Below are 26,786 nucleotides of genomic sequence, written 5' to 3'. Positions count from 1 at the left end.
AACTCCTAACTGGAGAGGGAAGTGATGTAAGTGATCTACAGCTATACCTTGTCAAGGCAATGGTATGCCAGCCTCACAGCCCACTCCATGCATCTTGGGGTTGACATATAGGGACTAAACCCCCCCATCTTGATTTACAGCACTGCTGGCAACAAGACACATGCAAGCTATCATTCTTCAAGTGCTTTTTAAAGGTCTTTACAATACTGATCTTACAAAGCCCAAGCCATTTCCACATGCTGGCCTTTATCATCCACAGCTAGGTTTCCAGCACAAAACTCTTATACATTTGTAAAATGCAAGGGTCTTTCTTCCCCCCCCGAACAGCAATAATAAAAGAACTTAACCAAGTACTGCAATGTTGAGATCAACAAGAGCGCTCTTTTGGGCTCCAGTCCAATAATTTAGAGCTTCAGATAATTTAATTTCTCCAGCCATAAATAAAAAGCTATATAAATAAAAAAATTATGCCTTTTTTTAGAACAGCATCTTTCTTTTTTTTTTTCCTGTTTAAATGATTAAAATTGGAGCTACAAAAGATAGGGGCTAATAAAACAGCCTAACCTCATATAACTCTCAAATATGCTGCAGGAACCAGAGGAGGTACCGGGGGTGTAATAGCAAAGCTGATTATGTAGGGATAAGGTATCGTGTCTGCTTCAAAGAACCCCTACAGAGAAAGGCAAGACTGAAAAATAGAGCAACACCTTTCCCTCTGGTTCTGTATAATGGGGAAAAAGCATCTTTAAAAGGCTAGGGGAGGAGGGGAGGTGAAGACTGCAACAGGAATCTCTATTTCCCTCTTTTTACATTAAAATTTCTGTTTGTTCTAGGCAAGCCTGTGGAGACTGAATGAAATTTATGTCTTAGGTGATGATGTGAACTGAAAGCTAGAGAGCACAGGGAAGGTATTTTTTTAGACATCAATCCGTGCAGGCCAGAACCAAAGTAAGACTATTTGAATTCTTATTTGTTCGCAATTAGGGAAGTCTGTACGGGATTTTAAAACCACATTATCATTAGATATCTTTAAATGGAATGGGAGTTTTCAATGTTTTTACTAAATTAACTCCACATGCGAAAATAATTAACAATGTGAATTAAAACAGAATTAATCCGATTCTGAACAATGTAACTGATTACCCACAATTTTAGTTCTATTGACAGATCAGTCCTTAGCTTGTGCAACTGTCTTTGTTGAGAACCATTTAATGTCAATGCTGAATTAATACTTTACATGGTCGACTATGGCAGTCGGTATTTGTGCCCCCTCGGTTTGTCATCTTAATGCATCTCTTAAACACTCAAAAATGTTCATCAGGATAAAAGGTGAGCCATGCTTGACATTTGTGTTATTTCTAAGTTGAAAACCTACCAATTATATATATACACGTTTGATGTGGGAGATAAAATTAGCACATACATATAGTTTTAATTCCTTCTCACAGATGACCTGTAAAGAATAGGGATTAATTTGTACCTAAATACATATGCAACAAGCAATTCTCTGTTTCTCCTCCCAAGGTTGTCTTGCCCTTGAAAAAAAAAGAAAGAAAACAAAAAAGAGGTGGCCGATGTCCAGTATTTACTTGCTTAGCTTTAGAGCAGGTACTGGTTTGCTCCATAATTAGTAGGTATGGAGCCAGAGGAAGGGAAGATACAGTCCTGGGTAAAAAAAACCAAAACACTTAAGGTTTCTAAAATTTAGATTATACAACTAGGTTGGTTTAATAATGCTGTTACAGTAACAAGGCTGAAATTTTCAACAATTCCTCTCCACCAGCAATTGCCAGGAACTTCTGCCAAGCAGAAAATAAGTTTAAACCTCAGTGTACCCATAAAACACTAAATAACCCCAGCAAATATTTTTAGGACTGGTGAGTAATTTGCAGTGCCAGACCAACCCCTTTTTACCCAAAGGTTTATTCAAAGGGCCTGAAGAGACCGAGTAACTGCCACCCTTTTAGTCTGGCCTCAGATTCTGCAATAAATAACAAGCAACATGATGAGCAATGAAAATAAAATAATAAATGTGTATATATATATAGTATTTGAATGTTTCCATCTCTGAAGAATGAGAAAGAAAATTTACCATGTAACCGTAAAGGGAGAAATCAAAAGCAGACGGTTCTCCTGGGTGTGGCCAGAACACAGAAATTAAACAGAAAAAAAAACAACAAAAAAAGAAAATAAAGTAAAATAAAATAAAAAAAGAAAATAAAACCAAAGGAAACTAAATAGAGCCCCTTGAAATCCATGCATTGTTAACCCTTCTTTTGTCACAGAGTTTAGACCAGTCACCTCAGCAGCAGCGTCTTTGCCTTGTACCACTGGAGCACGCAGCCAGCAGCCGGCCTTGCCATTATCTGCTGCTGTGCTTGGTTTTAACCAAGTTTTTTCTTTTCTGGTTTTTTTGGGGTTTGTTTTTTTTGCTTTTGTTTTGTTTATAATGGAAATAAGGAGAGAAAAACCACTTTTAGGATCCTGAAAAAATGGCCAAGGAGACAGCAGTTTAGGCTATCCATTTCCAAGGCATGTGGAAAGAGTAGGAGGGTGTCAGCTATAATCCACCTGAGATGAGCAGGGCTGAATGCACCGACAGAAACACAGCACGAAATTCAGAAGCACATTACTGAAATTACACACAAATGAACACTTCAAATTGGTGAGGGAATTGGGGTACACTGAGCTGCCACCATTCAGCAGCAATTCCAGCTCCTCCCTTGCCTCTGTGCCACACTTTGAGTGCATTCAGGTGCATACACATAAAGCACCCATCTGAGTACCTGTGCAATCTGGTGAATCAGATGCAGGAATTAATCAGGCTAAAACCCCACAAATGTACCTTCAAAATAAAACCCTGCAAGGCTGGATCTTTTTTTTTTAAGCTGGATCATTTCCCTGGTTCTGCTTGTTGCGTTGCTGCACTGCCAATCCCTCCTGCAAAACTGAGAAGGGGGCAGAGGCCAGGAGTGAACAGCAGGAGACTGGCCAGTAGCTGTGCAGAGGGAGTTTGGGGCTTCAGAGTAGCTCCAGCCAACCTGGGCCAGGGACTTCAACCCAGGTCAGAGGCTTCACAGCCCTGTGTTGCTCCCAGCTGTGTGCTCCTCCTCCTCCCTCCATCAGCCGTGGATCTTACCTCATGGTCTGCGAGTTCAACTAGCTAAGCTGGCAGAAGACAAGCTCCTTTCTCTCTCTCTCACTGCTGTGCCAGTTTCTGGCTAATTTAGCACCCTCAATTCAACTCCCTGCACAGTAAACAAGCACTACTGGGAAGGCACTCCCACGGGAGCAGTAAATCAGTTTATACTATCAAGCCATCAACTTCAGCCTGGATTATTCAAGTTTAAATAAAACAGTTCAGTGCATGGACTAATTTAACTTGCTAGTTTCATATCACAGAGTTGAAGGCATAAAACTGTACTTCACTGAGCTAGGATAAAGGGACACAGGTCAGGTCTCTTTCATGCTACTGGCATTATAAAGGGATTTGGTGACCTGAGAAGGCAACACTGGTCACTGGTACTTAATTTCTTAAGCCTCTTCGTGTTAATAACACTATTTGTATTTCTGGTTCAACTCACGACATCTGGACAAAAATTATAAAAATAGAATTAAAATTAAAACAAGACCTCTAATTCATTTTATGTAACAAGAGGTGGTACCTTTTGCACTCAGTGGAAACTTGTGGCTTAACTCAAAGCACCTAATCCATTCGAAGAAGAAATAAACAGACACACAAGCAGACAGTCTTTTCAGCACAGTTATCAAAACCTAAATTCATACTCTCAACCTACAGTTAACTGCACATGTAAAAAAAAAAAAACCCCAAACCCTAAGTGTTTCCACATTGCTTTGTGCACAAGACTTTAGTTAGTACCTCTTTACTTAGAGAATTCAGCTCACCCATAGATGCAATTTCTTTGTGAAGACACAATATAAACTACTATGCGACCTATTTCTTAATTAAATCTGAAGTGCTTCCATCATTCTATCACTTCAGTCCCCTGCAAAAAAACTTGGGATATCTGGGACTCCCAAGTAGAAGGCAGTGTATAAACTTACACTATCTGAAACCACGAGCTTGCAGTCTGCACTGACATGAACTCCTACTGCTCCCTATTCAGCCAAGATTTTGCTGTGTGCTTACACACTCTTGGTCTCTGAATGTCATTGAGAGCACATCTTGGCATACCACATGGTACAAAGCTGATGAGCAGAGCTTGGATTCTCTTCCCCTGCAGCTTTATGAATGCCACAGGGTACTTGGTACACAGGCAGACTGCATTAATTCTGAAAATATGTCCACTTGTTCGGTTCAGCACAACAGTGCCAAAATACGCATCTAGAGGATGCATCTCCACTAATAAAAGGAGCAGGAATCCTCTCTCTCTACTTCCTCTGGAGGTGTTTTATTCACGGGCCAGTGAAGTGCATGGTAAGCTGCAACCATGAGCAGAATGCTATTTAAAGGTATTTATATGGGTCAGAACTAGAAATGTAATGGTAAACAGGATAAAAGAAGCAAACAGCTTGTTTTCTGCAAGCAAGCAAAAAAACTGAACACATCAAGGGAAGACTGATGTCATTCTATTAAACAAGAACAAACCAAAATGAAATTGGAGGGATGTTCAAGTTTGTATCTTGTTTGTTGTATGTAGCAAATGAGTATCAGTGTGATGTCTACCAGGGACCACATAATCCTACTAAAACAGATTGAATCTGGGCAGAAATGAAGTTAGGAAACAAGGATCCACATTGCTTTGAGAGGCGAATCAGCAAAACTGATTATTTAACTGTCTCCTATTCTGATGCAATGCAAAAAGTAAATAACATTTCCTAAGCCGAATGCAAGAAGCTGAGGTGCAAGGAGGCTGTAATGGACACACGTTGCTCTCTCTTTCGGTTACCAAACTTCCTAAATACACAGAAATCCCAAGGATGCAGCCAGTTTGATATCATTCCCCCAGGCTGTTGAAGAACACTGCCTGCTCATCTCAGGTGCATTCAAAAGGAAGGATGCAACCCACACACTTCCTCCAGCCTCTCCTACCAACCAGCACTGGAGCGATCCCAGCAGAGTTCTCCTGCCACAGCTTGGCAGGGACAAAGCGCTGCTCAAAACCCATTGGACATTGGGTGGGGGCAAACCCAGGGCAGTTTGGGATTTACCACTGTACCTTTTACATAGTTAACAAAACAATACACAAAACTCTACAACCCTTAGGAACCCAGGGAAGGGAAGGGAGCATTGAGAACACAGCACAAGGCAGGCAGCAGGAGCATCTGCTTTCGGATTCCCAAGAGAGAGGAGGAGAAGAAGAGAGAGAGGTTTCATATCATTAGATTAGAATGGAAACCACAGGGCAGGAAAATGCATTCAGATTTTTATTTTATTTCCCTAAGGTGGAGGAAGAACCCAAGAGTGAGTGAGTGGCCTCCAGAAAGATCCATCTCCTTTGCTTCACCATCAGATCAAACTATAGCTTTTTCCATTATTATGTGAATACCAGGTGCTTCGTGCAGCTACACCCCACTCAAACACTGGGGCCTCCCATTTTCATGCTAAGCAGGAATAATCTTGCATTCTTTTTAAAACAATAATTATTTTGGGTAAAGAAGGATGCAAAGACACCACAGAATTATTATTTGGGCGCTTTCTTATTCTGTTCAGATTCTGCCCCATTCCTCATAGTGGCTATCAGTTTTACAACTGCTTTCTGCTGTAAGACAACAAAAAAGCAGTAGAAAACTGCATGGTCAAGGACTGCAAAACATCTCTTTGGATCACTTTCTTTTTCATGTATTTATTAAGGGTTCAGGATAAAATTCATCAAGGAACTCTTCAGCAGTAACTTTTGTTTTAGCTGAAAACCAGAAGCCTTGGACTGTAACAACTGCACAAGGTATTTTTCATAAGTCATAAATCAACTTCACAGAAAGCCTCCAACGTCAATGTTGCCTAGAAGGGAAAGGGCAACTGTGGGCGTTTTAATACAGGGTTGTATGGATGGAAGAGAGGGAGTGAAGCTCATGTGCAGGGAGGGAAACACTGCTCTGGAAAGCACAGGCAGTGTGGGACAAAAGATAGAGCTCACCACTTTGCCAGGCCAGTTATTTTTGTTCTTTCTTTTGCAATTACATCCAAACAAGCAGGGATTTGATAGAGGCCAGAGGCTATTCCCAAAGCCAAACAGAAATGACTAAAATCAAGACTAATTCACAGATAGCTCTGGCCTATAAATATCATCAGAACAGCCGAGAGCAGAATAAATATTTACAAACTCAGCATAGCTGATTGTTTGGGTAAAGCCTATAGATTTGTATCCACAGAGGGAAGGAGAACTCCCTAGCTAAGCCATACAGACATTGACTTGTTCAGACTATCTAATTAAAAAGAAAAAAACCCAAAAAGCAAACCCACAAACAAAAAACACCCACCAACACCATGGTATTAAGCACAAACAAAGGATGGGGAAAGGACTAAGGCTCATCCCTTTTCTATACAAAACTGGCTTTCTGGTTTCCAGCTAATATAGACACTGAAGAATTTCAGAACGCATCTTGGGCAACATGGGTGGAAATTTGCAGAGGGCTCTGAACATGGTTATATGTTGAAGCAAAGAGGCCACCTTAAGACTGTGAACCTCAAATCCAAGCAAAAGACATAGACTCTAAACCAAAACTGCTTAGATGAATTGCAACTTCAAAATCTCTTGTGTGCATGCACACATGTGCACACACGTGTGTGGGGGGAGGAGGGACATTTTGTTTTAATTGAAAATGGGAATCTTAGCATTGATTAAGTCAAGCAGAGTATAGACATGCACTGTGCAAGCTTCCCCCATAGAGCTTTGGCAATGCACCTTGCTCCTGACCTGCAAAACTCCCTGCTATTCCAGTGCTGAACCTCCTGGGCAGAGAGAGAATCACATCAATTTGTCACTGTGGTGATACCGGTTACGTGAGGCAACCAATTGCCAATTAGGACAAAGATCACTGACTCTCTCTGCAGCTGACCTGAGCAACATTTCAAATCTCATCTCCAGAGAAATAAACTATTACCATTAACCCTCGACAAAGCATCCCTCTTAACACATCTGTAAGATGAAAATAGATGTGCGAAGGCAAATTCAGTGGGAAGAGGTCCACACTGGGCAGGGAAAGTGGCATGAGAATGCTTGTGTTAAGCATCAAATATCTCAAACATGAAAGGTCAGTATCTCAGAAGCACCAACTAAGTCTGCAAAGTAGAGTAAATAAAATCCTTTCACGTATGAGATATGACAATTTTTCTATAGACGTATTCTAAAGCAAAAGAAATATGGTTTGAGGGCTGGGGGCCTTAGGCTTTGTTCTTACAGTCTCCCATCACTCAAAGCTGTTTTACCTTGTTCTGCCTTCCCCACAGGGCACCCATTGCTAGTGCAATGGGAATGGGTTAGTATGAAGGCTTAAGTGACTGACTCCCCGCTTGTTCAAAAGGCTGGAGAATCTGATCCCACATTAGGGACAGGAGTGTCTAGGAGCATTTGTACATGCTGCCCAGAAATGACCATGCTCAGAGTCTGGAGTCAGAGGGAACAGGAGACAGTCCCCAAAATAGCTTTTCTCTTCCCCCATCACTCTAATTCCTGCTGATCTCTACAGAGGATATTCTCTAGGCAATGAACTGCCTTTTACTCTCCAATCAAAACAAGAGAAGCGGGTACAAAAACAGGACTTACCTTCGAGCCACGCTCATTAAAGATTATCTCTACATCCAGGATTTTGCCGAATTGCTGCAGAGAGACAAGGAGGGAAAAAAGAGAAGATTTACTTTTGGCAATCCATTCTTCCTACCTTTTGGGGGCTGGCTGAGTGCACGAAAGGAGCTGAGAGTATTTCCATTTCTATCATACAGGCAAAGGCATAAAATCTCAGTGACTTGACCCAGTTCTCTTGGGTTAGGACATGCAGATCCTCTTGGTCACAGACGCCAGATTTTCTCACAGAAGTCTACAGGAAGAAAAACAATCTCCAGAACTGTTTTAGGGATTTGAGGTTGCTTTTCTTTCCTACCTTTTAATCTAAACAATTCTTTCTTCCCTCATTCTACTATTTCATCTAAGGCACGGTTATATGGTTTCATTTCAGACATCTAACAACATTTCCCAAATGCAATTCAGCATTTCATCTTCCTCCTGAAATGACTATCACAAAAACAAACTTGTTTCTCTGGAGGGGATAGTCACATACGACACCCAAGCTCAAGGATTCCAAACTCTAAATCTCCTTTCCTCCCACCTTCCCTTTATTTCCCAAACCTTCAAGCCTTCACAACGATTGATGACAGATTCAGAAACCATGAAAATGGCCATCTCCCAACAGTTTGCTCTTCAAAAGAGGATCATTCAATTTCAACTTGTGACATACAGCAGGCTGTCGCTAACCTATGGAAATTTCTCACATATGATAAGATTTTGACCTCTATCTCAGCCTGGAGACCCTGGGAAAAGCAGGACCCCGCTACTTTGTTCCCACAACTGGCTCCAAAAAGCTCCATACACAGCCCAGAGCAAAAGTGGGAAACAAGAGCTATAAGGTAGAAAGGAGATTACCACACTCTGTGGAACCTGACACGGATCATATCCTTCTACTTGGAACATATGTAAGTATTTTTATTGAACTGGAAAAATTCAGAACAGTATCCTATAGTTGAAAGTATCACCAATACTGTATTTACAAACTGGAGGTCTTCTCTCCAGAAATACAAGTCTAAGGTCTCCTTTCCAGTAGAACATATATGGAGTGGTCTTCACTCTAGAGATGCATAGTGCACTCAAATGTTGTATCTGAGCATCTTTCCTACCCCATTATTTATGAAAGGTTCCACCAACATGGGTTTGATATTGTTGCTTGCAGATGATTTAAAGGTGGTAGCAAATGAAGGAAGGGTCAACAAAAGAAGAAGAAAGGATGGTTTCACAGTTAGGAAAGATGATGAACAGAGGCTCTGCACACTGGGACACTATTCTTTGCCATGGTGCTCTTAATATTGTATTTGCCTTTTTTTTTTTTTAATTACCGTTTCCATGTGGAGCCAAATAGTAATGCTCATTTTGTGGGTATCCTGCTTGAACAAAGACTTGTGGCCAGACTTGTAAATACAGGACATTTACAACAGCGAGCCATGAAGGCTGAGAAGAAGTTCTGAATATGTAAAGCAATAAAAACCTATTAAGTCCCTTGAACAAGCATTCCGCAACTGCCTATAACTGCCTGCAAGCAAGCAAAATGCTTCCAACCATTTTAGCTATAGTCTGTGTCTGCTTCCATTTCCCATTCTTAAGGAGATAGTTGTATTCTTTTACAAATGTTGGTTCACAGATGTTGTTTTTATTGTTCTATTGTTTAAGGACAATACTGGATCTTCTATTCATCCCAAGAACAAAAGAATTCACAATATCCTATGTTACACAAAGTTTGAATAATGCTAATGTAAACATGCATCTTCCTTGAAACCTCAACATCTCAATAGCTTAGGCTTGATCCATGCTGGATCCTCTTTTGACCACTGCTCTGCCAATCACAGCTACAATACGTTTTCTATTTCTATCCCATGCTTGATGTGGGCTTCTCTATAAAGGAGATTAGCTGTTGATTGCTTTTTGTTGTCTTTGTTGCATGTGGCTTGGGCACTGCCATGAAAGAAATCAGTCATGATTGCTTTCTTGGTAGACTATTTCAATGTCATTACACGACAGGGGTTGAACCAATTTAACAGCTCCTGGCTGCTGCGGGGCTGCCCCTGCTCCCTTGTCCTTCCAAGCCTGGTCTCAACAGCTTCCTGAAGCTGGTCCCTGTTTTCATTCTCACCTGCAGGTAAACTGACAGAGCTCACCAATCCTGAAAAAAACTAGCTCAACAAAAGGAATAAATATGAAGTTCCTGATGAGTTACTGCTCCGGAGTGGCTCAAAGGGTCAGGCAAGCATTAAGGCTCTGGGAAGCACAAGGGAGTGGAAAGCAGCACACCCTGCCCAAGAGCAGGATCTGGCCCTGGCCAGATCAGCTCGGCTGCCTAGCCTTGCCACACACACTGAGAAGCTGTGCTCTCAATACGTGCAAATGCCAGAATTAATTTCAGAATCTTCAAAGCCATGAGAGAAAAAAAAAAAAAAGCACCATTTTCTACCTCCTTAGAATCATCTTGAAAGAGAACAAACTGTGCAGCTTCTGGTGCACAATTATGCCATGCCATCTTCCCCTTTCTCCACACCCAGCTGGGCCTGGATCCTCGGGTACTGTTGCCAGCACTGCCTGCCAGCCCGCTGGGCTCAGCTCACCGCCCAGGGCTCCCACACCAACAGGAAATCCTTGTCTTGTGCGTTTCATGTCTTGTGGCTGACAAAAAGCTTGCGGTAATGCTGAACACAAGTGGTCTGACCTAGCTCCACAAGACGTGGCAGGGCTGCCTCCCTGCCCTGCAGATGATAGAGGTACACGATCTCCTAGATGACAGAATTAAGATCACCAAATCCTAAGGCTGCAGCAAGCACAGGCTTGATGTCTACTGCAATGGGCTTCCACCCGTGCAAGTGGCCCCAGTCCCTTTTCTACCTAGGAGTTTAGGGTGTTTGAGGAGGCAGGAGGGAAGGGCCTGCCTGGGAGAGAAGAAGCAGAGACAACAAGAGCTAACTGCTGAACTGAGGTTTGCTGGGGAGGGGTTTCCTGCTCTATGAAATTCCCTGGAAGAAAGCAGCATGGCTATGAAGCAGGAGGACATGCACTGGGCTCTTCAAGACTGCTGCAGTCATTGCCACAGCTGCTCTGACAGCTCCTAACACCAAAGCTCTTGTCATTGCTGCTGCAACAGCTACAGCAGGTCCAGCACTGGAGGCACTTTTGCTTGGGTAGCATACCAGACTTTTCCTGAAGAATGAAAGCAGGGAAAAAAAGAACTAGTCCATTTTAACAGTTTGTATCTCCTTCAAAGCTGAATCTAATTTAGTGGAAGATAAAAAGGCACTTTGTTCTCTGATGTTGCTTGGCCTACCAAATGTCAACAGCCTACTGCAAACAATGGAAGTTTTAAGAGCTCCTTAGTGAAAGGTCACAATTTTTGTATGGAAAATGCTAGGCCATTTAAATACAAGGGTCAACACCAAATGCCCCCATAGTAATTTTTTAAGATTGTGTATACAGGCATGTTTGTATTTTCCAGCAGACAGAGGGGCTATCCAGATAAAACAAAACCCATACTTAGGTCATCCATGAGGACTAACCCTCTAATCTCTAACCTTGAATATATGAATCACTTTGCTCACAGATTTGATTTGTTCAGTCAATGATCACCAAGAATTTCTGTTTACAACCCTGCACAGCAGCCAAAGAAAAAAGTCCTCGGCAGAGTTCATAGCCTCTATTGCAGGACTACACATTTCAGATGCTCCCCTCCGTGATTTAAAAAGCTTCACAGTCACACACAGTAGTGTGACCAAGAAGCCAGCATCCCCCACCCCATGTCAAATCATGCCAGAAGCCTCCTCCGTTAACTGCTCATGCACATGCCATATGATGGATTGATAGACACACACACTTCCAGTCGTGCCATGGCATAGCTACTGCATCTTATTTTATCTTAGAGCTCCATTCCCTGGAGTGACCTTGTACAAGCTACTTATTTTTCTGCAAAGCAGGTAAATGAGAATCATCTCCTCTATAATAGTAGCAGGGGCTGTGGGAAATAACAGTTTTAAGAGGCATAAAGGTATTAACAGACATCAGCTATGACCAGAACCCAATTTTCTTGCTTGAACCTTATGTACCTTATCACAGATGCAAGGGTATTGTGCAAGGAAAGATATATACATGCTGTGTGTTTCTCTCCACCCAGATGCCATGAAGGCAGCAGATTTTTCCTGCAGAGGCCATAACTCCATTACATATATTAAATTTAAGAGATCTGGCACCAGAAAGCTTTTGCCTTCCAAAACACTTACAGTTTGGTAGGGTCTCTCCTGTATACTCTGTTCCAGCTGGCCTTGCCTCCTCTCCCTGTCTAGAGCTTTCAAAATCAGCTCCAAAACATGCCAGACAAATATCCCTAACGATGCTAACAAGAGGGAATATGAGACAAATTCTCTAGAAATCACAGAACAACAAAAGGTAATGGTGAGACACCATACAATGACCTCACATCCCTGCAAGTGAGCTCTGTATCCACACCAACATTGCACTGGCCCTACAAAATTCACTTAAAGATGAGTGCATTGAACTACCTAAACCCTGAAGATGCCAAACAGATCCTCCTCAAAGATGGTCAAAAAAACCTTTTCAGGTCCTCAGACTTAAGCAAGAGCATTTCATATGCAGGACAGGTCCATGCTGCAGAGAGCATCCTTACCCTAGTTCCCAGCTCCACGGGATAATTCCAGCTCAGAACATCTGTCACATAGTAGCAGTAGATTAGTCAGTGCTCAGTTATGGCAGCATGGGGTCTGCCAGAGCTATGCTGCTATCAGTACATGAACTTCCTCACCTAAAGCTGGATCACACCTCTTCAAAATAGCAGGGCCAACCCAGCTACAGCCAACCCTCTTCAGCCAAGCTACACCAGTATGCTTTGCTGACAGGAAGATGGAAACACTGGGGATTTATAAACCAAAGCACTACCACAGTTTACCAACTGAACAGACAGTAAACAAGCACTACCAAGCCCTTATTAGAGTTGACCTGTTGCCCAACAAAACACGTCTTCTATGAAACCAAGCTTTAACAAGAAGCCACACAAAGAGCAAAGATTTCTAACAGGATTTACAGACCGCAGCCATCCCAGCAAACAAAGTGACAAGGAAAGTAGTTTCTCAGTCATTTGTTATGCTCTGACTCACAAATAAAAGATTTTCACACAGAACAGTGAGATGGGGGTGAACAGTACCCACAGGGTACCATCCAGAGGTCTTAACACCAGGCCAGCCTCCAGGTCTGCCCTTCCAGCTCCTTCTTCCTGCCTTATGCCATTCCTAGAGGTATGACTGCACTGTAACCTGGCACTGCTGCCATGGAAAAGCTACTCGGATCCATGCTCACAAAAGCAACATACACTCATTACTCAGTTTGAGAGGACTCAGATATATAGACTGAATCCATAGAAAACTGGGTTATAAAAAGACAACTCCAGGTAATTTTACCCAGGTCTTTTATGCAAGTAAATCAACGAACTCCAGCACACCATTGTTTCCCAAATGACATTCCACCCTGTCTCGCTGTAGACTCATATGAAAACCTAAACAAATCTCAGTTAAGTGTATGATCCATTCATCGCTGCTTTCCACGAGATGCCCATTCCAGTTTCTGTCCTGTGGCATAAGCACACAGCTTTTGCAGAGCTAAACAAACAGTACAGTAGCTGCAGCAAGCACCCCTATGCAGAAGTACTGTGGTCCCCAGGATAGCTGTGTGCAGCAGGATGCTCAAGCAGCACCGAGCACACAAGTGCTTTGCAAAAAGCGATTCCAGAAATTGGCCTGGTAAAAAACATCAGCATAACCAGCATTGCCTCTTCAAACTTTAACCAACCTCAGCAGGAACAAAATCCTGTCCTGTGACAGGGCTGGATCCCTCTCACTGCAGGAAGAGCCTGGAAACAAGAATCATCACAAAGAGGCTACCTTGTGTCAGAATGGTTGTTATCCAATACTGAAACGTAGGACTTCTTATGTGCAATGGGTGGCCAGAACTATTCGGAGATAAAAAAAAACCTAAAATACATCTTGATATCTAGAAGAAAAAATTTTCCTCATTCAGGTGTCCAATCCACTCAGAAACCAGAGTCCTTTTCATCTACCTTCCTACTGCTGTACTTCAGACCTCATGGCATCAACACCTTCAGATCACAGCCTCTTGGTCTATCCTATTATTCACCTACTTACCTCAACATCTAGCAAGTCATTTTCTACCACTGCCAATGCTTGTGTATCATGAATTACTTGTGCATTCAAATTTATTTACTGGCAAATGCAGACTTAAAATTCTACCAAAATCTTGGTGAGAAAGAGCTGTAATCTAGCTTGTCATTGCTTTAGCTTCAAACTCCAGGCTTATGGAAGTGCTTTGCACTCTTGACACCAGAATGAAGCTGGATATTATATCCACTGAGATATTTTAGGAAGTGCAAAGTGCCAAAATTTTTCCCCAGAGGCTGAGACCTGAAGGCTACAAGAGCTTCCAAAATTATCTCAGCTCAGAACTGTGTTGCTTGGGTCATACAAAGCAGTGGTCTACAACAGGCATACACCATAAACTAATTTGCAGAAGAGGTATGAACTATGCTTAGAGATGGAAAAGGATAATAACACCACCTCCTTTAAAATCCAGTGTTAAAAATAAAAAAGACACCACCATTCTGACACCTTTAATAAATTAAGTTATTAATAACTTCATTAACAGAAAGTTATCAAATGTGACAGAATGGTCATCTTGATATAAAACAGCTATGCATTATTACTGATGTATCTGGTAACACACAAAGACCATTTATCAACTTGGGCTGATGATGTTCCCCAGCAGAAACAGTTAACAGCCTACAAGTAGCAGTCATGGAGCGAGCATGCTTTTGGAAAGCCGATGTCTCCATCTGAAGCCAGAGCTTGAGAGAATTTACACCCTGTATGGTGCTGCCCCACCTTCATCTGCAATTGTCATCAACACAGTCCTTTATTTTTGTCTTACACTATCTCCTTCTTTTTAAAAAGTTGAAGGTTCTTGAGCAAAGACTATTTCACCATTTCCTATGGGGAAAGGCTGAGAGAGGGTGGTTCAGCCTCGGAAAGAGAAGACTCTGGGGAGACTTTATTACAGCCTTTCAGTTCTCAAAAGGCGCCTATAAGAAAGATGGGCAGAGATTGTTGCAATAAGATGAGGGGTGATGGTTTTAATCTACAAGAGATGTAGGCTTTATGGGAGGAAGAGATTTTTTACACTGAGGGTGGTGAAACACTGGCACAAGTTGCCCAGAGAGGTGGTAGATGCACCATCCCTGGAGACATTCAAGGCCAGGCAGGATGTGGTTCTTCTGAGCAACCTGATGTAGCTGAATCCTGCTCATTGCAAGGGGGTTGGACTAGATGACCTTTGAAGGTCCTTTCCAATCCAAACTATTCTGTAATTCTAAATTCTGAGAACCATCTATTCTGACTCCTCATACAATTGGCTCTTTCAACAGATAAGAAGGATTTAGCGCACAGAAATACCAAACAATCCACTTTGCTTGTCTTTGTGGAGATAACTGATGATTCAGCTTGAGAACAGATGGATTTTCTTCTTGCAGGCAGTCCAATCCACCATCCATCCTTCCCAAGAGACTGAAGTCCATCTGATTCTGAAGTCCTAAACTAACCAGAGCATCCTAGCAGATTTTATACTGGGAGGAAAACTGCTTTTTGAAGCCTAAGAGGGAATGATTGAAGCTATAATCCATGAGTTACAACCACACACACTATCACAGCACAGCACTGAAAGGAACAGAAACATGTTAAGAGAAACATGAACTTATCTTCTGTATGTACAACCCCACTTGGAGTATTGTGTGCAGTTCTGGTGTCCTCAACATAAAAAGGACATGGAACTGTTGGAACAAGTCCAGAGGAGGCCACGAGGATGATCAGGGGACTGGAGCACCTCCCATATGAAGACAGGCTGAGAAAGTTGGGGCTGTTCAGCCTGGAGAAGAGAAGGCTGTGTGGAGACCTCATCTGAAGGGGCCTATAGGGATGCTGGGGAGGGACTATTCATTAGGGACTGTAGTGATAGGATAAGAGGTAACGGGTTGAAACTTAAACAGCAGAGGTTTAGATTGGATATAAGGAAGAAATTCTTTACTGTTAGGGTGGTGAGGTACTGGAATGGGTTGTCCAGGGAGTTAGTGAATGCTCCATCCCTGGCAGTGTTCAAGGCTAGGTTGGATGAAGCCTTGGGTGATATGGTTTAGTGTGAGGTGTCCCTGCCCATGGCAGGGGGGTTGGAACTAGATGACCTTAAGGTCCTTTCCAACCCTAACTATTCTATGATTCTATTCTATGATTCTATACATAGTCCAGTAAGGAAGGTGGCAGCAGTTATGAAGACTCCTACCATCATGTCAGAGTCCTCACATGCACTAGCCAACAAACATCCCTCAGAAACTGGATAGTAAGATTTTGAGGAGTTGGTAACTTGCTTTTAACACTGTTGGAAACTCTTCCACTCCCTGGAAAGTTGTTCCATTGTTTAAATTAGCCTAAACAACTAAAATTTTTTCTCTTCTTCCAAGGTTAATTTTGTTAAATTTCAGTGTCCAACTGGAAAACCTTATTATGACTGTAAACAAGACCTAAACCCTCTATTAGTAGGTATCATCCATGCATAAGCACCTGTACAGAACAGACTTGTCATCTTCCAACCTCTCTTTAATAAGCTGAGTAAATCATGTACCCAACACCTTACACAGTTAAAAAGCCATTCATCTTCAAAGCCCAAGATTATTTTTTTGGTCCTAAACTGATCTCAGAACTGAACAAATTTATGCAATCACAGTCTTTTTGTCTTTGAACATGATTAAGAACACATCCTTCCTTCAGCCTAATACCCCATTCCCCTTTTCACTGTTGGAGCATCTGTCTTCAGCAATCACTAGTACTCTCCCAAATCAGTATTTTCCAAAGAAAGCTATCCAACCCACAAGCACACCCTGGTTCCCACATACTCAGCTCTCTGCACTGAGTTGCACCAAACACGGTTTTGTTGGATTTATCATCAGTTAACCAGGCATTTCAAGTCATTCTCTAACAGGAACCTTATCTTTCTCTTTCCTCCTCCTCAAATAGTTTTTTAACCACAAACCTTACTGGCAAGGTTTTAATATCACTGTCTCCATAGGATGAGATTCAGATACTGAACAGTACTGTGACTGACACAGACCCCTGGGGAAACTGACACTTGAAACAGTCTTGATCACTAATTTCCCCCCAGTAACTACAACTTATTATCTATTATTAAACAGGTTTTTAATCCTTCTGATGTGTTGTGTTTATTTGACATACTTACTCTTCTTGGATGAATTCAATTGGTTGGGCAATGTTCAACTGTATCAGTATCACTTTGTACAATCTTGCTAAAACAGGCAAGACAGCATTTGTCTGCAAAGACGAAGATTACGTTCTACAAAGTCACACTGAATAGATATTAAACAATTTATTTAGAATCTCATGGTTTTAAAAACTCTCCCAAATTAGCTTTTATCTTGTACCGATATATAATTAGATAGTTTGCAGTTCTTTGGGTCATCCATTTCAATTCTTTCAATGGTGAATCTGGGTTGGCAGTGCTCTAGACTTCTGCAATTCCCCTAGTTCACAAGAATTAGCTAAAAATTAACATTAATGAACAAAACAGCTCCTTGCTTTGGCTGTTATCTTTGGATGCTGCTTATCTACATCTGCTGGATCGCAAATATTAGCAAGCACTCTGATCCTCCTTTGTTACAAATTATATACAAAATCAGAGTATGGTCCAAATACCACTTCTTAAACACAGCAAGATGGGGAGGGTTGCTGTTTTTTTTTCTGTTTGTTTTTTGTTTGTTCATTTGTTTTGTTGTTATTTGTGGGGTTTTTTTCCAAAACACACAACTGTTTCCTAATTTTATATTGTACCTACACCTAGATCTTTTCTCTCTGCATGTACAAATCTGATGCCTTCTCCTCTGAACACATATCACCACTATCTATCTCCACGATTAGCATACTTGCCTTCTCACCTGCTTCTTTTAAGTTTGTAATTGTATTTCCTGCGATTTACATCCTCATCTTCTTCATCCTCCCTCTCTAATGTGTAGGGTACTTTGAGTTTTATTAACACAGTTTCAGTGACTGTGGAATCATGTCTTTTTGGCAATCGATATGATTTCGTTGAATACTTATCTTCCATTAACATCTCCCTTTTAAAGGTACCTTCCCAAGCAGTTATCCTGCCAACTGTTTAAACTTGAAGAAACAGACTCTTCTAAAGCTCCTTACATTACTGCCTGATGCCATATTCTGTTTGCACAAAGCAAATACAGACAAATAACAACCACTGGTACCTAGGCAACCATGGGATTTCAGGTCAGCTATTAACTCTTCTTTATCTGCTAGAACAAGGTCAACTATTGATTTATTCCACAGTGGGTGCAGTATTGTGTGCATTAAAAAATGACCTGTTCCTTCTAGAAGCTTTCTGGAAGTCGTTTTCTTGGCATCATGAAATGTCAAGTAAATATTACCTGGTTTAAGCAGCCTATTTTATTTGCGTCCCTATAAGGAGCACATACATAAGGAAATGTTTGCTCCACTCCTGAGGATATCTCAGGGACCTGTTAGAAACACATAATAGGCAAGAGAGGTGGTTTGAAACACACATAACTTGCATTTGTCACGAAATCCTTCAGTCTGTAGCTCTTTCAAATGGTGAAGGCTTAGAAAGTGTTATATAACATCCATTTAAGCACACATGGGACAACACAGTTGAAGTCCACCTCTACTCAAGTCTACATGAAAGCATTAGCTACTGTTCTGCGCCCCAGGACTGGGCTGACCTCTTGCATGCTGCTCTATCCTCAGGGGACTTCTTTACTCTCCCCCCCACCATCACATTTATTTCTTCTTCCACGATTCTGCTGTCTACCCAATTCCTCTCTTTGTACAGTAGGTTGGGAAAATCACTGCAGGCAAGGATTTTGAGTCTCATAGATATGACGTTGAAGAGATGTGACCTGACACACAGAAGGGAGAGGAAGAAGATGGGGGGAGAGATGTTACAGGCTAGCCACAGCTGAAGATTAAGATAACCATGAGTCCCCTATATGAGAGAGGGTAGGTTTCAGTGAGTCACCCAAGGGAAAGCATCCTGATCCTAGAAAAGAAATAGGAGCAAGGAGGATTCAGAGAGAAATTGTCTCCTGCTTGAGTCTCTGACCACGCAGACAGAAGCAGCAGTCAGTGAAAAAGGGAGATGTGCAAGAACCATTGATTATTTCATTGGCAAAATAGCAACGTTTTCTATTACAGGAAAATTGCACATGCTTTTTTTGTGACCCAAAAGATGAATGTTCTCCTAGCAGGCATACCTCTCAGCAAACACAGGGCCAGGTGAACTAGCAAAAGGCTTTATAGGCAATGTACCACCTTAAAATCACATCACTGTGCTGGAACCTGAGATTATGTTTAGAGAAAAACTAAACCATCTAAATAAAAACTAAATAACTTCAGGAACACCAGAAACCAACTCAAATAGCATATTTCCCCACCCCTTCTATGTACAACAAATACCACCATATGGGCCCAAAAGACAACAGGAAACCTTAATGCAAACAATTAGGCTGCTTTTTCCACAAGCCCCTTCTCAAGACAACAGTTCATTCAAATCGCTTGGGTCTTCCAGTCTGCAAATCAAAGGGAAGAGTCACCAGGACAGGGATGTTTTTCATTTCCATCCATGGGAAGAACAGCATCAAGGTGAATGAGCATGAAAGGGGCCAGTTGTCAAGCCAAGCACCAGTCCCAGAGGAAGGGGCAGTAACAATGTGGAACAATTTATGTCAGCAACGCAGCTCCCAGGAAAGGGGAGCAGCAGTAGCACAGATCAGGACATGCTAAATACAGATCGTAGCAGGTGGTCCAAGAACTGGCTGTGATTTCAGCAACCCGTTTATCCAAACCGGACGGAACTGCCTACCACACAGCCCTGCAACAGCAAAAAGCGAGCTAAAAACACAAAAGCAGAGCAAGTGACTGAAGATTCGGCAGCTGCAGATTGCCAGGAGATGAGTTGCACCCTGAAAACATTCCCAAGGATGTCAAAGACTGACAATCTAATGTATGAACAAAATGGAAGCAAACCCAGGCCTCTTGCAACAGAATCACAGAATCCTAATTTTGGCTGGGATGTACCTCCAGAAGCAATTTAGTGCAACCCCTCCTCAAAACAGGTCTAATGAGACCTGGTTGGCCAGTCATGTCAAATATCTTTAAGGATGGAGGCTCCACAAGCTCTCCAGGCAACATGTTGTAGTATTTAAACCCCCTCTCAGTTAAAAAAAGGAAAAATTCCTGATATGTGATCAAAATTTCCCACGTGCCAACTTATGTTTATTGTCTCTCATCTCATCATTACACACAACCAAAAATAATAAGGCTACATCTGAGAAGATGGCTTTGCCTGGAGAAGAGGAGGTTCAGGGGGGACCTAATCACTCTATAACTACCCAAAAGGAGGTTGTAGTCAGGTGGGGATTGGTCTCTACTCCCAAGTGATAGGACAAGAGGAAACGGCCTCAAGCTGCACCAGGGAGGGTTAGATTGGACATTAGGAACAATTTTTTCACTGAATAGCACCCATTCACAGGCATTGGAACAGGCTGTCCAGGGAAGTGGTGGAGTCAGTGTCCCTGGAGGTGTTCAGAAAACGTGTAAATGAGGCCCTTAGTGACATGGATTAATGATGGCCTTGGCAGTGCTGGGGCTTGATGATCTTGAAAGTCTTTTCCAACCTAGCTGACTTCATGATTCTATCTTTTCTGTATCTTCTCAGCAGGTAGTTGCTGACAACAAAATCATCCCCCCTCTATTTTCTCTTCTCAAAGCTGAACAGGCCCAGGTTTCAGACTCTGCTCACATTCCATGTTCTCCAGCCCCCTGACCAATTTAGTGGTGCCCACTAGGCTTGCTCCAGTATTTCACTTACAAGAAGGACACTTCTTGCACTGGGGAGCCCAAACTGGACACAATACTCCAGATGCAGTCTGAACAGAGCCCAAGGTCCGGATGGCTGGCCACCTTTGCTGCAAAGGCATGCAGCTGCTTATGTTTGATTTGTTGTCAATTAGGACAATACAGATGGGTCAAGAGATGCAACAACTGAAACAGGAATACTGCAAAATTTGGAGGATCAGTTGGGTATGTAGTTAGGGCCAAGGTACATACTCAAAGCCAAAGGCGGCAAGAGGAACCTTAGCTTTAGTCTATCTTGAGTCCTCTGCACTGCATCTTAAGCAGGCAGCAACTGTGAACTTTATAAATAATAAGATTTATTTCTGAAGACTTCCGAATGTGCCATAAATCAAAGCTCAAACAAGTCAAATATTCCTGATGATGATATATAGATAGATAACTTCACCTGTAGGTTAGGTCATGAAGCATCTAGCTCATTTATCTCTGTTCACAGGGAATGAGTCACCACCTATACTCATGTGAACAAACTCTTCCCCAAAAAGCTTATAAACTGAGAATGATGAATAGCATACAAATATTAGGGAAGGCAAACTATTTGGTCAGAAGAAATAGAATGTATATTATACACAATGCAAAATACCATCTGACTTGCACTAGCTTTTCCACATGCAATTGCTAGTTGGCCAATTCCTTGCAGCAATTTTTCATCACAGAAGTGGATCATGAGGGAAGACATAAATATTTCAGCAAGTTTCTAAGCAACTGAAAAACAGCGCTCTGCAAGGGATATATTAAGTCAATGTTTAATCCTAGCCTTTACTGGGAAGTAAGACGAAGTTTCATTTTGTGGTTTGTTTTTTCTTTCCAAACCAATTGTTAGGTTACACTGAACATCTTGATATGAACAACACAGTTATAGTTTTAACGTGTATTTACCAGCTGAGGTAAATGCTGACAATTGTTCTAGTGCTGCAAGTATTTCATGGCATGCTTCGTCTTCCTTCACACAAATACATCACCACCACGTGTTCCACCTGTGGGGAAGGAGAATCTACCATGCCTTTAAAGGCACTAGTAACTTACCCCAAACATCTGCCGAAGGTCAGGATCTCGAAAGCGGAAGGGAATGTTAGACACATGAAGTCGCTTTGGAGTGGATTTGCTCTCGGTATTCTCACTGCTCTGTGTCTGTGATTGCTGTCCATCTGTCTGTGCCCCTCCTTCTGTCTGCTGAAATCAGAAAGACAAAAGCATGTGCATGAATAGAAGCCACACAAATTCCTTTCACGTGCTTTGCCTGTCTTTTTTTAGGTATTAGTACTACACTTGCAACTGCGGTATCTTGCACCTGACAATTATTTTGATAAAGCCAGTAATGCTTAACAATTGATCTGTTGTTCTTCCCCTCCCTTTCCATGCGTAAACAGTAATGAGATCTCAGCCTCCCTCCCTCCCTTTGTATCACCTTTTAGTTCAGTAGATTTGCCTTTGGTTTTCTTAAATTGCTTCTCTCTTTTCTCCTATTCTTCCTCACTTCAGCTGCCACCATATGAAAGCCCTAATGAAGAGGCGGATCTTTCATATCCTGAAGCTGGGAGGTAGTACCGCCACTCTAATCTCATGTGGCAGGATGTTCATGCAATCATCCAAATCCCACAGCTGAAGTGGCAGCTCTTCACTTGGCCAAAACCAGAAACGCATTCCCAGGCAAAATGGCATCTGTTCTGTCAAGCTCCCTTCAGAGAAACATTACCCCAAAAGAAGATCTATAACTAAATAGTAAAATGCATACATGAACAGCTTACGTATGTCTTTGATTAACTTTTCTCATACATTTAAAAGTCAGCCCAGGGACAGGAAACAGTCATTACCCCTGCAGGTTTTATAAATATATGCTTTCTGCTACCAACTCCACAGCTAAAACAAAGGAATTTGTTCCAGCATTCCCAAGCACTGACTGGTATGGCAAAGCCAGGTCAAGGGCTGGGACAAGGGAACTTGTGCTCAGAAAAGGTACAGAGGAATAAGGGAGACCAGTGTGCCAGAGCAGAGAGCTAACATCCCCACAGAGATGACTGGCAAAGGAGAAAAAAGGAGGAGAGTGTCAGCTGCTTGTGTTGGGCTTAGACTAAATAGGGGTGAAAATTGAGCACAGCACTAAATGTAAAGGTAAGGTCCCTTTTGCAAAATGGCTTGATGAGAAAATGGTATTTTTCACACCTTAGTCAGAAAAAAACGACTTCAAAAGGTCAGAGCTACAGAACAAAGTAGACTACAATTTAGTTGTTTTATTGCTTTGTCCCTTTCAGAGAGCACGCATTGACAGGCCAAGGTATTCAAAGAGCACTCACCCACTCAATCTTCTGCTGCTCGCCTCAGCCTCGTAGGAGTCATGCTTTGACCACCTGTATGATGCACTTTTAAGTGTCATTTCATTTCTTTAGATGACAACCTGATTTCTTCCTTAACCCACCAAGTGAAAAGAAGTTCTACAAGGCGTCAATGACCATGTAATTGCTAGAGCCAACCTTATTTTTAGGCACCTTCCAGAACACACGCAGGCCTTAAATGTAGAGATTTAAGAGTACGGTTTTTTTGCTGGTTTGGAGCCTTTTTTCCCCTTCCCTCTCCGCTGACTGTTTCAAATACACCATTTGTGAACCAAAGAGGAAAGAAATCTCATGAGAGCTGCCGATACTGACTCCCCAACCGCTGACTGGGCTTACTAGATTGCTTTGCACATCACTTAATATACAACACTTGATGAATACTTTGAAAGAAACATCTCTCCACAGATAAATTAAACTGGCAACATTAAGAGAGCTTCTTCTGGCCAGAAATGTCTCTTACAGGCATGACCTTGAACTTGTATATTGGTTATAAAGCACTGACAATAGCAAGCAGACAGCAAGCACTGGGGTCCTGTCACGCTGAGCAAAGCAGTGGCAGCTTTCCATTTTATTTTCATAGGGCTGCACAGACAGCACAAAACATGCTTGATCTGGTTAATATATATTAAGCTGTGATAGAAAGGACAAAAATATCACCCTGCGAGTATCTCTACTTCCCAGAGCTGTGCAAGTCTCAGGAGAAGCCTATCAGGATGAAGCATTTTTATCTGGCTAAGACTCACCCATCACTCAAGCATCAAATTCTTCTTTGCAACCTCAGAACTTCCATCTGATCGTATCTAAAAAGCTGCCTCTCCCTATTTGAGTTCCCTCTCTTCTCCTATCCTCACCCTTATGACAAAAATGCATCTCTAAACATACAGAGAGTGCACCCTGGGGGAAGAATCGATGCAGCTGGCCTGCGATTAAATCTTACCATGCTATTTGGTGGTTTTATTTTTATGACTCCATCAGAGTCCTTTGCTCCTCAGGGCAAATCTCTCCAAGAAGGACAAAACATAGGAGTAGCCTATCCATCACCACCATACACAACACCTGCAAGTGAGTGCTCCAAAGTAACTCCCCAAAATCATCAACACTTCTGCTAAATGGGATCTCTACAGTTGGTTCTGGAGCTCTGCTAGTGCAATTTGCCAAATCCCATGTTTTCTATGGCTTTGCATAAACTGGCAAAGTGGGCAAACACCCATGCACATAGGTGCATCTTCCGCAGTGTGAATGAGGAAAGGCACAGATTCTGAATGGTGGTGACAAAAATGGTCTTTAAATTCAGACATAGGTTGCACAGGACTGGATCTGCTGCTTCTACAAGAAAGGGAGCTGGGAGGTCATCTGTACTCCTCTCCCATCCTCTGCCATTTGTTCGCAGACAGAGGGCAGAACTCCCTTCTTACCAAGGGTGTGATGTTAGCATGTAGCCATGGCCTGCCCAGAAACACTCACAGCTGTTCCTGCATATGGCAGAGTGCTGCCGCCACACAGGAGTCATTTTGCAGCACGTGAGATGTGTACAGTAAGACAAAGGCTTCAAAGAGGAGGCACAATAGAAGGCACAGAGGATCTCTGTCCATTCTTACTTTTTTGGCTACACTAAGAGTCCCTGAATGCTTTTCAAGCTTTCACATATCCTGATTTTTCAGCAGCAGTTTAACATTGAATACCTTCTCCTGCTGGATGCAGTAGCTCCCTCATTTCTATTGTTCATGGCCCTAAGGTAAGATTTGAACTTTCAGCCACTATAAGATTAGCTCAATGCATTTGTCTACTGCCACACACTCAGCTACAACGTAAGTGAAAGAAAGGCTCCTCAGATCTTGCCTCTTTTCTTTTTTTACCCCTTTTATAGTTATTCCCTGTCTTAATTCATTAGGAAGGAGATGAAAGGAAGGGCCTGGAGCGTGTTCTCAGACAGCACATAATGGAGACCAGCAACAGCGTTACCCTGACCAAGCCAGATGATAAAAGCCTGCATTTCAGAGTGTCTACTCCCCACCCTGACTCCTTCCCCACACCAAATTTCAGCTCTTTGCTTCTGGCCTCACATCAACATTTTATAGCAAAGACCCAGCCCTCACCCTTTGCTACAGATAGCAATTTGGCTTGGAAAGGAGCTAATACATGTTCCCCAGGTCTCAATGCCTGTCGTCAGGCAACACTGAGATATACTGCGGCTAAGATCCTGTGTTTAGAAGCAGTGCTGGATTCAACTCCTCAGCACAGCCTGTGTAACATATACTTACGCAGGTGATAATGTCATTCATGCCTGCACACGCAAGCTTTGAGCTCTGCTCAAGGTCACCGAGAAATACATCAGAGCTCAGGACACGTGCAATATGTGCTTCACTTTTAACTGCTTGCTGCCTGTACCCCTATGCCAGCTTCCCCCTTACATCCACCAGCAGTAAGAAAACCTTAACCAAGACAAGGCAGTTGCAAAGAGAAGCATAGATGTATACATGTGCACATGTGCATGTAAAAGAGCAGAAGGACACCACGCAAAGGTATTCTGAAAGGTTTGGGGGCCGCACTACAACCACCTTCCCACCTCTCAACCACACTGTTCATCCTGAAGCAGCTGGTGAATAAGCAATTGCTGAGGAGTCCTAGTTGACAGGAAGGGGCTCCAAGCAGATCTCCATCTGTGTGGCCAGACAAAGGGCTACCTCCCTGATGAGCCAGACAAGCACCAATGCGACAGGCCAGCACAGGGACTATTAATACCCAAGTACATTCTGTTTCCATCTCCCACTTGCATCCAGAACTGGAACTGATTCAGGTCCAAGTTATAGAAAAGGAAAAAACAACCCCCCATCCCCTCCCCCAGGAAGCAGGTGGTCCAAAATGGTGTGAATCATAATGAGGAGGTTAAGAGCCATAAATCACTGCAAAGAAAATATTTACAAAACACAAACTGTAACTAATAACTGTATTTAAAAGGGGACTTGGGTGACTTACAAAATCTGGGAGGCAGACTGTGCTCACTCCAGTGCTTCTAGATCAGTCTTGGATCCAAAAAAGAAACCAAACCCAAAGACCTTATTTGAATCAAAAGCTTGAGGAACTGTCCTTGGAGACAAGGACTGCAAGCTATGACTGGCAGAAGGCAATCTTCCCACTGCAAAGGAGAGCACAGACAACGTGGGAAGATCTCTGCAGCTTCTAGCTAAGAACCGGTGTCAAAACAACCCATCACCCACCAGTGAACTGGTATCTACTGAGCAGGTTTGGTGGAAAAACAAGTGAAGAATTATGTACGAGACACAAAACCCCTTCCGTGCCCTAACAGAGCAGGAAGTAACACTGTCAATGGAGCAGTGACAGACTAAGATCAATCCAGCCCGCTGTTTTCTGACAGTGGCCAAGTCTATGGCATCTGTGGAAGAACACAAATGAGGGCAAACATGCACTGATTTTTCTCCAGATCAGCCACCAGCAAACTGAGCCAGTTGATGTCTCAACTTCCAAAGCACCTTATGGACAGAGTTCCGATGCTAAATTCTTCGTTATATGGAAAAAAACAAGAAACAGAAACCTGGTTGGGTTTGGGTTTTTTCCACACGTGGCACCTGATTATTTCCTATGTGCATCCTTGTAAGTGAAAATGGGACAGTTTCCTATTTTATTTCTCATACCATACAATGTTCTAT

General features: G+C 42.4%; 1 protein-coding gene across 10 annotated transcripts in view; it reads right to left on the bottom strand.

The window, feature by feature from the left end:
- Positions 1-26,786, bottom strand: part of RBFOX2 (RNA binding fox-1 homolog 2) — a 166,184-nt gene that overhangs the window by 23,270 nt on the left and 116,128 nt on the right. For all 10 annotated transcript variants that reach the window (XR_004549659.1, XR_004549660.1, XR_004549661.1 and 7 more), the window contains 2 exons: positions 21,812-21,958; positions 7,728-7,781 (listed from right to left, as the gene is read on the bottom strand). Coding sequence is in view for 7 of the 10 variants with exons in the window: in XM_034063373.1 (XP_033919264.1) it covers positions 7,728-7,781; positions 21,812-21,958 (201 nt within the window). In the remaining 3 variants the exon portion in view is untranslated. The remainder of the gene's footprint in view (positions 1-7,727; positions 7,782-21,811; positions 21,959-26,786) is intronic.

Source organism: Melopsittacus undulatus, chromosome 5 (genome assembly GCF_012275295.1).
Source record: "Melopsittacus undulatus isolate bMelUnd1 chromosome 5, bMelUnd1.mat.Z, whole genome shotgun sequence".
Classification (NCBI taxonomy): Eukaryota; Metazoa; Chordata; class Aves; order Psittaciformes; family Psittaculidae; genus Melopsittacus; species Melopsittacus undulatus.
Note: the sequence above shows the minus strand (reverse complement) of the source record. Positions and strands in the feature narration are given on the sequence as shown.